Below are 10666 nucleotides of genomic sequence, written 5' to 3'. Positions count from 1 at the left end.
ATTGTATGAGCACTGAATTTTAGTTTCATTTTTCACACACAATAATTCATTATAACAACATTAAAGTATTATTTTAATTATACTACAGTTTCATTTAACAATATACGTTATTGAATGAACTTTGTTTTTTAGTTTCATTTTCCACACACACTAGTTTCATTGTAATAACACTAAAGTATCATTTTAATTCAAGTACAATTTCATTTGATGACCATGGTTCATTGTATAACAACTGGATGCACCCCATAATTTAACTCATCCACTTGTCTCTAGGATAAGAGTAATGAAAGACCTTTAAGTTTGGGGTTCACACTTGATGATAGGGATTATAGGTGACATATGCGAGACAAACCAATCAGAAACGAACAACGCCGAGCCATCTGAACCGCTTCCCGGTCTCCCGGTCAAGTGTGACGAGAAAGCAGTACTTACGATCGGCGTAATGAGGATTTCACCCCACAAACCTCCTGGGCATACCCCCGGATTAAAGTAGTAAAATCACGTCCCATAATCTTTTTAGTCTTCTCAAGACACTTGGCATAGCTTCCTTGACCGACGAACCCACACTTTGCATGTGTAAAACCTGTCAGAACCCCGTTATGTGTCTCTAAACCCGCCCATATAAGGCACATTTATTGTTCAAGGGTAGGGACTTTTAGCACTTTCAACTACTCTAGACACTCCCGACCTAGCCACATCTATTACCGGCCAATCTTTATCTTCCCAAGCCCAAAGAACCGGCCGTAGAACAACTAGATTGGATGGATATTTCACTGACTGTACACTATAGAATTAACCATATCAACACTTATGTTAAAGAATTTTAAATCAAACTTTTTTTAAAAATTTTTTATTTTGAGTAAGAGTTAAACTCTACATGTATGACCTGAGTTGAATTCAGATTAATCTCAAAGTGATAAAGATATTGAGTACCATACTATTAAAAAAAAAGAGTTATTTACGGAATAAATTACTGAAATAGTCTATTAACTATAATGCTTTCACTACTTTGATTATCAACTTTCAATTTCGTCAAATCATATAATCACCTATCAAATTTGTGTATATTTTAGTCCTTATCTTACAGGATAAAAATAGTTCAAATTTTAAACAAATCAATAGCTCTACCCTTCAGAGGACTAAAATAGATACACATTACCTGTCTGATGAACCATTGAGTCACCGTAATTTATATAATTATATCCTCTCAAATGATCTGTCAGATAAAGTGTGAGGACCCTTAGAGTTGAAGATTCAACTTTTTTTAAAAAAATACCCATTACCTAATCAAAGATATTATTAAATGAAACTAAAGAACTAAAATAACGGAATCACTATAGTCCATCTATTATTTTAGCAATATATTTTTATATGGGCTTACTGACCCCTAATACCATGGAATAGATGGCAGGTAAAACAGTAAAAGAAAAATTAAGAGGTGCTTTTATTTTACTTTAATGTTTTACCTGTGTGGTGAGGTTAAAATAGTTAATGCATTGGAAAGAAGTGAAAGTGAGAGACAATTCTTTCACCAGAATTTACTAGAACTAACACCATGAATTGGGTATTTCCAAGAATAAGAAACAATCAAGCATTTACTCCATTGTACAATATTGTATGTCAGATTGTTCAATCCAGCAAGCCTTGCATCACTATATGGATCAGAATGTCCTATCCCACACAGCATCAACTCATCTTAAAGCTTTGTCCTTTGTTGTCATTCTCTTCAATTTTTCAATGTCATTGCCCACCACATAGCCATGGACTAATTTGAAACCAAACTATGTCTAGTTTGTTACTAGATTAGGTTTTGTTTGGATTAGCGAGTAATCCCCAACTAAGTTGGTCTGAGAGTTAGTTTGATAATTACAAGGTTCTAATAAGTTCGACTCTTCATGGGATACGTTTGTTGACATTCTTGGTTTATAATGATCAATGTTTACCTCCGGGTCTTTTGTCAGTTATCCAGAGTACATTTTCGGAGATATTGTGATGTTGTAGATATATCAGATAAGTTAAGTTGGTTTAATTTCGACTCTTCATGGGAGCTATTTATTAACTTTCTTGATTTGAACTGATCAGCTATAGACAACTCAGCATTGTCGACTGAGAGGTTGTTTACCTGTTTTACTCAGTTTCATTTATTGAATGGTGTTATAAAAGTTTTCACAACTATGAACTCACAAGCAGGGTCTTCATCATTTCTAAAAGCTTATCATTTCCATGGGAAGAATGAGGCTTCCCCCCTTCAATAATGAATGCATCTAATATACACAATAACTACAACATTTGTACTTGTAAGAAAAGATAACGAGTATGTTTCGATATAAACATAGGCTCCACAGTAGCATTGAAAGACGACAAGGAGGCTGAATGGGCATCACGACTCGTGAGATCATCCCATGGCAAGCAGATGGTATCCAGTAGACACGGTTACGTTCTTGAAGTCACAAGTTCAGAGCACAGGATATCGGAATTTTGTGGTCATCTCCATTTGACCTCATCACCATACCTAAAGAGGAATTTAGCAGTTTCCCCTGGCCATTCTTTTGTTAAAGGGTGTGTGTGGGGTGGGGGTGGGGGTGAAGTGGTTCAAAAAGGTCAATGTTGATGACAGCATTGAATTGTATATGACATTTCAAGTTTGGCTGGGTTTCTGCAAATAGTTAAGGAAGAAGAGATGTAAGGAATGCCATACGGTTCTATGGTTTGGCGCATAATGGAAAGTTGAATCGTCGTGTGGAGTTGGAAGACCGGGGATTGCCATGCCAACCTGTCAAAGAACAAGAAAGTCTATCAGTCCAATTTGCTCGGCCCAATTCAATACCAATCCTAATCAAAAGAATGGGCCTTCAAACACATTATTTACATACTTACACATAACGCCATTAATGGTCATTTAGGCGAAAAACTATACAAAAGTTGACTGCTTAGATGAGAGCATATAAATGCATGATGTGGAAGCTCATGCAGGCCATACAATCATTTCTGCAAAACTGTGCACTGCACAGACTTCAGAAAATTACCAGTAGGCCATTGCTACTTGTCCCTCCCATTGCCCCAATTCTCTTACAATTGCAACTTGTTCATTGCAGTTGTAACTGAAACGAAACAGTAACCAGTTGGTGAAGAAACACTCTCAAGGACTTATACAGCGGAGGGTAAATAACTAAATATATCTTTTCAATTCTTATCCATATTCATTATTGATGTTTTAATGCTCCACCATCAACAAGAAACATATGGTTCTTCTGGCATAATTGCATCAGTTTTTTTTGGGTGATGTGGGAAACTCGCAACCACTACCCAAGGGTGTGCACTAGGTAAACCCCGCCTGGTGACCCTAGCCCGCTAGCCGGCAAAGGACCACAAGGAAGTAAACGGTAAACCAGTCTAGGTTGCCCATAGTTGACTGGCTCAAACCAAGAAGGCCAATAGGTTACTCCCACTGAGAGTCGAACTTGGAACCTTGTAGTTACTAAGACAACAGTCTGACCAACTTGATTGGGGTTGCTCCTAAATAACATCAAATTTCTTACTATAGAATGTATATGGTATACCTCCTAGTTTTGTGTTTGGCTGTTCATCTTATTTGCAACTTTGCAAGTTTTCATTTTGTAGAAAATTCTGAACACCACTATTCATAGTCAACAGCTAACTATCAGCTTGCTAAGGGGAACTATGGAGTAAGTTAGACAAATAGAGCAAAGCATTCTTGGATTAAAGAGTAAATATGAAATTTATTACTGAAACAGAAAATTGGCAGAAAAAAAACTGTTCATGCGAATTGCATACAGCAAGCAGTTAATTGCCGTATGATCTAAGTACTAGCACTCCATTTAAATTCACTATGGACACAGTATAAGGTCTGATTTCTCCAAATTGCAGATAGAATTTCAAACAATATATCAATTATATGTGTCTTGCAAGCTCACCCCCAGACGTTTTGCTGAGCTATATGCTATAAGAGTCACTTAAATCATAATACCCATTTTTATACCTTTTCTAGTTTAAGTTATTGCCTAAGGGTGATTACAAACTGGGTTGGCTCAATTTTGACAAAAACATAGAATTTACTATAATTGCGACAAATATTCCAAAGTGTTTCCAAATGAAAAGTTTTGTTTTGTTTTTTTTTTTTTTTGGGTGTAATCTGCTCAAGTCCGATTCTTAACAATTTTATTGAGTCCCATTTCCCTATCGTTTAGTTAACATAAGATTTATAAACTTATTGTGGCAGCCTAGGTTTAAACAAAAAAACGTTTTTCAAGCACAAACTGAATGTTTTTTGCCAGACATTTTTGCTCATTTAGTCATTCTCTACATTCTAGGATTGTTCCTAGCAAATACGGAGCAAACAAAATCATTCCACCCAACAGTTACATTGCACAGAATAAAGTGGAAAACAAAAAAAACAAAAAAAAAAAAAAAACAAAACAAAAAAGTGACTTGTTCGATTAATCAGTGAGGTTATGATTATTGGGACTGAAGAGAACGATACCATCACGATGAATGCATTATTTACATGGAACCTAAGTGACATTTTTAAACAACCATTAGGCGCAATGGTTGGCTTTTATTCAATTCTTAAACAACCATTAGCTCAAATCTTCTGAGCTACACCTGCATTTATATTGGTTTCGTTCCAAGTAGACTTCTACTTCTACATCACCTCAATCATATTCCACGAACCGAGCTAGAAATGCAAGCATTGTAGCATTATAATTCCATACTGTTATCAATTCCTATATAGCATATGTACATTACACAAGTAAAGCAAAGAGTAATTGCCCTTCAAGCATGAAACAATCCAAAAAGTTCAAGAAAGAGAGGGCAACTCAGCTAAGTTGGTCAAGCTATTGAGTCAGTAATCACCAGGTTACAAGTTCGACTCCTATTAGCCTTCTTAAGCCGCTATGGGCATCCTTGGCAGGGTTATCTGGGTTACAAATTCAACTCCAAACGGGAGCCACTATAGGCAACCTAGGCAGTTACCTCTTCGAGGTCCTTTGGACCCGAGTTTACTACACTTTTCAGATAGTGATTGTGAGTTTTCTCGTCATAAAAAAAATCAAGGAAGTGACTTACTACAAGTGTCTGTTCTCCAGGAGCTGCAACTGCATTTCCACCAGTTTTGCACTGAACTCCCCATCACTGATCTTCAACATCTCCGGCAATTTCAGCCGGAATCCGTGCTCCACCAAAAGCCTATGCCTCGGCTTTATTTTACCATCCAAACTGAATGAAAAGAATTGTGGGAAGCTCTTCAAATCCTCCAAATCCCCCTTCATTTCCTTCAAAAAGTAATCGACTTTCGGCCTATAATTGTTGTCTATACTGAAAGTTAGCAGCCCCGGAGACCTAAGAACCATGTTCACCACCTCATCATAGCTGAACCCCAATCCAATTAAGTATTCAATTTTAGGGTTCAGAGTGAGCTCAACGCTGGAGACGAGCAACACAGTGGTCTGGGCGGTGATTTTGTACGGACCCACGAACCCGAATTGCTCCAAGAACCGTAATGTGGGCTTCAATTGGGTGTCCACGCCGGAAACCAACAGCCTAGGGCAACGAATCACCGATAACCGGACGTCGGGGAAGGGGATGCTGACGTCATTCAGGAGAAAATCGAGGACCGGGTAGAGGTCGGCGTACGGGTCGGCGGTGAGGAGCTGCGGGAACATGTCGAGGATGCGGCCGAGGGCGGAGCGCTCGATGCCCATAGAGCGGAGGGAGTTCTCGACGGATTTGAGGGCGGAGAGAGGGGCGGATCGTATGTGTGGGTTCTTGTGGAGGGCTTTCGCGGGATTCACTCGCAGTTCTTGGAGGTAGAGGATCTTCTGCCGGAATTTGAGGCCGGAGTCGGTGCTGGCGGCGGCGGTGGCCGGAGTGAAAGGTTTGAGAGGCTTAGAAGAGGAGGCTTTAGGGGCAAAATAGGAACGCGGAATGAGAGTTTTAGGGAGGATTTGCAGCCGGATAAGCATGCTTATGAGCAGTGGCGCGGTGGCGGCAATGGAGGGGCAGAAGATTTTGTTTGGTTGATTGAAAGTTTTATCTTTTTATTTTTTTTTTATTTAAAATTTTTTGTTATTATATTTATCTATTCACCAAAATTATTAATTAAATAAATAAAAATGCCTTTCATTTTTGGGTCTATTTCTTTATTTTATGGGCCAAGACTCTTCTGTCCATATTTCTTTAGTTTATAGGCCCATTTGACTTGGAAGAAGGGTTATCCAGCAATTATATTGTGGACCGCGGTCCAAGAACGGCGCTGTTTCTTTAAGTAAAGAAACGATGCGTCGTTACAGTTAACAGAGCGCGCATATTTTGGTGTATTAATTACTAATTGAAATTACAGTGTATCTAAATTGACACTTTCTCACTTTTATTTTTATATTATCAAATGAAACTGCAATTAAATTGAAATGAAACTGTAATTGTGTTAAAATGAAAGTGTAGTGTATATAAAATAAAACTGAATAACATTTCACATATTTGAGTGTATATTGTGTAATGAAACTGTAGTTATATCGAAATGATAATGTAGTTGTGTTTTAATAAAACTATAGTGTATATAAAATAAAATTAAATACTATTTTCACATATTTGAGTGTATAAATATTGAAATGAAACTGCAGTGTATACAAAATGAAACTGAATAAAAGAGTTACTTTTTTTGCAGAATGACGTGAAACGAGTGCCGTTTCTTTTCATTAAACAAAACGACGTCGTTTAGAAGCTCGGTGCTTAATCCATTATGCACAGTGGGGCACGATATAATTTGCTAGGATTATCGGGTTGTTGTGGTGGAGAATGATTTATAAGTGGTATTGGTAAAGATTCTTTATAAGTGGTATTGGTAAAGATTCTTCATAATAAATGGTAAATTTATTGGGTGAAGCTCGTCTTATGATTATACATTTATACCTGGTAAAGAATTATAAAGAAATAGTAGAGTTGAACTTAGAATCTTGTAATTACCAAACTAACTTAACTAGGTAACTCTCCAAAATCTTTAAAAAAAAAAAAAAAAAAAAAAAAAACTCACTTGAATTATTTTTTAGGACCTAATTAGGAGTGAGTATCCACGCTCGATGAGGCGAGCTAGTATCCACACCCAATGAGGAGGGATTTTGAAAATGTCTTTCCACGGTTAGTCTAAGATAAATTAAACAGAACAAGTATATAAGCAATGAATGTAGTCACTCTCGACAAATCGCCAAGAACTTTTAGTTTATGGTTCAATTAAAACTCGTATATGGAAGGAATTATATTACTATAATAGATTTACACTTGTAATAATCATATCCCACTAGTGCAATCATCCTTCGGAGTAAATTACAACTTAGGGTCGTCTACTCTGATCGTCCTCAATGGAACTGGCCGCCGGCGAAGGTTTGACCAAAAGACCAGCTCGGAGGAGCGGCGTTGTAGGAGACGATGTTGCGGCCGTCGCCGGTGGTGACCTTGAAAGAGAGGGCTTGGCCGTTGAGATACAAGCTGCTTTCCCAATTCTGCCCCCAGTTTCTGGACATCGATTGCCACCCAGTTCTTGAACCCTTAATGGCCACCGCATGAACATCGCCGCCTCCGGCGACGTTGGTGACGAGTACCAAGTTGAAGTAGGAGTGGCCATTAATGGTGAACCTTATGGCTCCACTTCTCTTACATGGCACCCTACAAAAATAGATTGTTTATTATTATTATTGATAACTTTATATAAAGTTTCTTAACTTTCTCGAATTATATTTGAACTTTATGAATCCGTGTTCAAACCCATAAGGACAAAAATAGATTCTTTATTTATTTTGAAAACTAATAGTCTAACATTGCATGTTCATGATTCTAACAAATAAAATATGATGGACTTGGTTGCCTTCTCCTTCGTTAGAGAAGGGGATAGAACAATGTGACCGGCAATCGTTCAGTAGCCAGTCACCGATGATTGTGGCTGGAAAATGATGGAAGGGTCGCCAGAATTCTAGCTAGGTAACCTTTAATTACAGGTTACCAATCGGTTTTTGGGCTTCAATGCTTCAAAATAACATCTTTATATTTTTAATTGTAACTTTTGAAAGTTTAAGGGACTAATTGACATTTTGAGTAAAGTTCAGGTTCCATTTGATCCATTTCCCTTAAGTTAATGTCATATTATATTTACAAAGTTTGAACTTAGAAACGTTACGTTGTTTAAGAGAGATAAAATTCTTTTTTTACTTTTAGACCGATAAGTCTTGGTATTGATACAAGTTACTAATTAAAGTAATTAAATTGCATGCGTGATGAATGAAAAGACAAAAATACCCTTGTCACACATTGGGCCAATAAGGCAACTTGGGCATACCTTCGGTAAACAACAGGGACAATTCCGGCACTATAGTGGGCAATGTGTTGGAAGACAGGCTGAGAGAGGTCAAAGTGGTGGAGGGGAGGGTTGCACCACCCCCCTGCATTGTTGGGCAAGGCATTGTTTGGAGGGCAAAAATTTGTTGCAGTGACTAAAATACCCCCAGGCAGACATGACTTGTCATTCACACACCTCATCTCATAGCAAGATCCACAGCTCAACCCATTGTTGAAAAGAGCTGTACTTAGAGCTGCAGTGTTTGTACCATAGCCTGTGCTATACAAATTTCCATAACCACATGCCCCACCTATATAAATAGTAAAAAAAAAAAAAAAAAAAAAAAAATCAAATTTGGTCCAACCAAACATCCCAATTTTATTTTTTGATAACCCAAGTTTTTTAGTTTTAGCCATTACTGATTGGTCAAAATCTTACTTTATTGCTGAAAGTAAGATTAAACGTTAATTGAACAACCACTTAAAAAATTACACTACCCGACACTCCGACAGGACAATATCTAATTTTTTTTTATATATATAACATTAGATACTAAGATAAATCCAAATTCAGCCTATATCGCACCAGCAAAATTTGGCTCTTATTTGAAAAAAATTTGTCTCAAAACTCACACATACAAGAGATGAAAAATAGACAAAGTATAGACATGAAAAATAGAGAATTGAAATAAATACAAATTTTATATTTTTAAGAAATTGTGAAGTGTTACCATACCCATTGTGCCGGAAGCATCTCCGCCACCGTAGAAGGTGGCATGAGCATCTGACCACCCTCCACCACCGTAGCCTTCGCCGGCTGAGGCCATTGCAAGCAAGCCAACCAAGAAAATGACAATGATGAAACCCATATTTGGTAGGGAAGATCAGAGAAAATTACTATTTAGTCCTTAGGAGTTGGAGAGGATGTGAGGAGGGTTGAGAGATGAATTGAAAATGGAAAGGGCAATGGGGGGTATAAATAGGAGAAGGCCAGTGGAGGAATTTGCCCTTTAGGTCTTCGTCAACATGCTTGCATCTGCAAGTTGCATTGCAACTATGAGTGATACTAAAACTCTCAGGACAAACAAATAATTATAAAGTAATTTTATTTGGCCAAAAGATTTGTCGAGTGACGGTGTCAACATGTAAGTCTTACATACAAACTTAAAAGTCATAGATTTAATTCTCGTTTTGTTAAATTTTGGCTAAAAAATTTATAATGTAACAATATCAACATGTAACTTTACCTAAAAAGTTATCATATTTTCAATTTTCAACTTCTCATATGACATGCGTAGATGAGCAAATTATACCTTGAACCAGTGTCTACGTTGCATTGTGAATCAATCTAAAATAACTTTCAAATTATTTGTACCTGCATTTAACGGGTCAATAAATAAATTAAAGATCGACTAACAGTAAGTACATAATATATTATTAACTGCAGACACAATTTTTGGACCACCATGTAAGATGGACCCTGGTCCATAGTATAACAATTGGCCCAACATGGGGGTATTAGAATTTCTTTCAATGTTGTTTTATCTGAGAAAATGTGATACAACCCCGAGGTTGTATGTAAATGTTCTTCTTCGAGTAAAGATCTAAACTCCAAAAATTAAAGAAAAAAAAAAGAAAGAAAAGACATGGTTGTGTTTCAAGTGACCGTCTAACTTAAAAAAAAAAAAAAAAAAAAAAAAAAAAAAAAAAAAAAAGAGATAAGAGAAGGGAATGTCTTTCACAAATTTAATATAATCTTCAAATACATAGGTAACTATTTATACATGATCATAAAACTACCCACTACCTCATTGCTCTATTATAACTACCCATGAATACTACTATACACTAATTAATAATAATAATAATAATTGTAGCAATATTGCACCATGGGTGTATCATTTCAATCACGGTACATGGTGGATTGCTTCTATAGTTTCCATGTGCATGGGCTCTGGTTTTTTTTTTTCGATGAAGAAATTGTATGGAATCAAACATCTTCTTGAAGGGCGCTGTCCAATTGATACAATCCTGAGGTTATATGAGGGTTAGTCCAGAGAAAGTGAGGGAGAAAAAGACATGGTTGTGGGGCGGACGACTTCACTCTAGATAGCTTTCACTTCGGAATCTTCTCAATTGTCTTTGAATCTTATCAAGTACCGGGTAGCTCTGCCCTCTTTCAGGTAGCCCTTTCCCACCACTCACCGGCCACTTCAGCGAGAGAATCAAATGATACAAACTCAAGCCAACATCTTAACCCCACCACAAAAGCTAGCTCATGAGTGAAGGTTTGTCTCCGACTTAAATACCATTTCACAAT

General features: G+C 37.1%; 2 protein-coding genes across 4 annotated transcripts; both read right to left on the bottom strand.

Annotated features, from left to right (window-relative positions):
* Positions 1–2175: 2175 nt before the first annotated feature.
* LOC109166238 (transcription termination factor MTEF1, chloroplastic) lies at positions 2176–6030 on the bottom strand. 3 transcript variants are annotated; one of them, XM_019315158.1, is made up of 2 exons: positions 5081–6030; positions 2176–2769 (listed from the first exon to the last, which is right to left on the bottom strand). In XM_019315158.1, the coding sequence occupies exon 1, from the start codon at positions 5982–5984 to the stop codon at positions 5088–5090; it is 897 nt and encodes a 298-aa protein (XP_019170703.1). In that variant the 5' UTR covers positions 5985–6030; the 3' UTR covers positions 2176–2769; positions 5081–5087. The 3 variants fall into 3 exon arrangements, with proteins under 3 accessions (XP_019170703.1, XP_019170702.1, XP_019170701.1); XM_019315157.1 differs by having other exon boundaries at positions 2176–2773; positions 5085–6030; XM_019315156.1 differs by having other exon boundaries at positions 2176–2773; positions 5089–6030.
* Positions 6031–7236: 1206 nt separating this feature from the next.
* LOC109166240 (expansin-A10-like) lies at positions 7237–9296 on the bottom strand. Its single transcript, XM_019315160.1, has 3 exons — positions 9083–9296; positions 8348–8657; positions 7237–7680 (listed from the first exon to the last, which is right to left on the bottom strand). The coding sequence occupies exons 1-3, from the start codon at positions 9213–9215 to the stop codon at positions 7374–7376; spliced, it is 750 nt and encodes a 249-aa protein (XP_019170705.1). The 5' UTR covers positions 9216–9296; the 3' UTR covers positions 7237–7373.
* Positions 9297–10666: the final 1370 nt, after the last annotated feature.

Source organism: Ipomoea nil, unplaced genomic scaffold, assembly GCF_001879475.1.
Source record: "Ipomoea nil cultivar Tokyo-kokei standard unplaced genomic scaffold, Asagao_1.1 scaffold3087, whole genome shotgun sequence".
Lineage (NCBI taxonomy): Eukaryota > Viridiplantae > Streptophyta > Magnoliopsida > Solanales > Convolvulaceae > Ipomoea > Ipomoea nil.
Note: the sequence above shows the minus strand (reverse complement) of the source record. Positions and strands in the feature narration are given on the sequence as shown.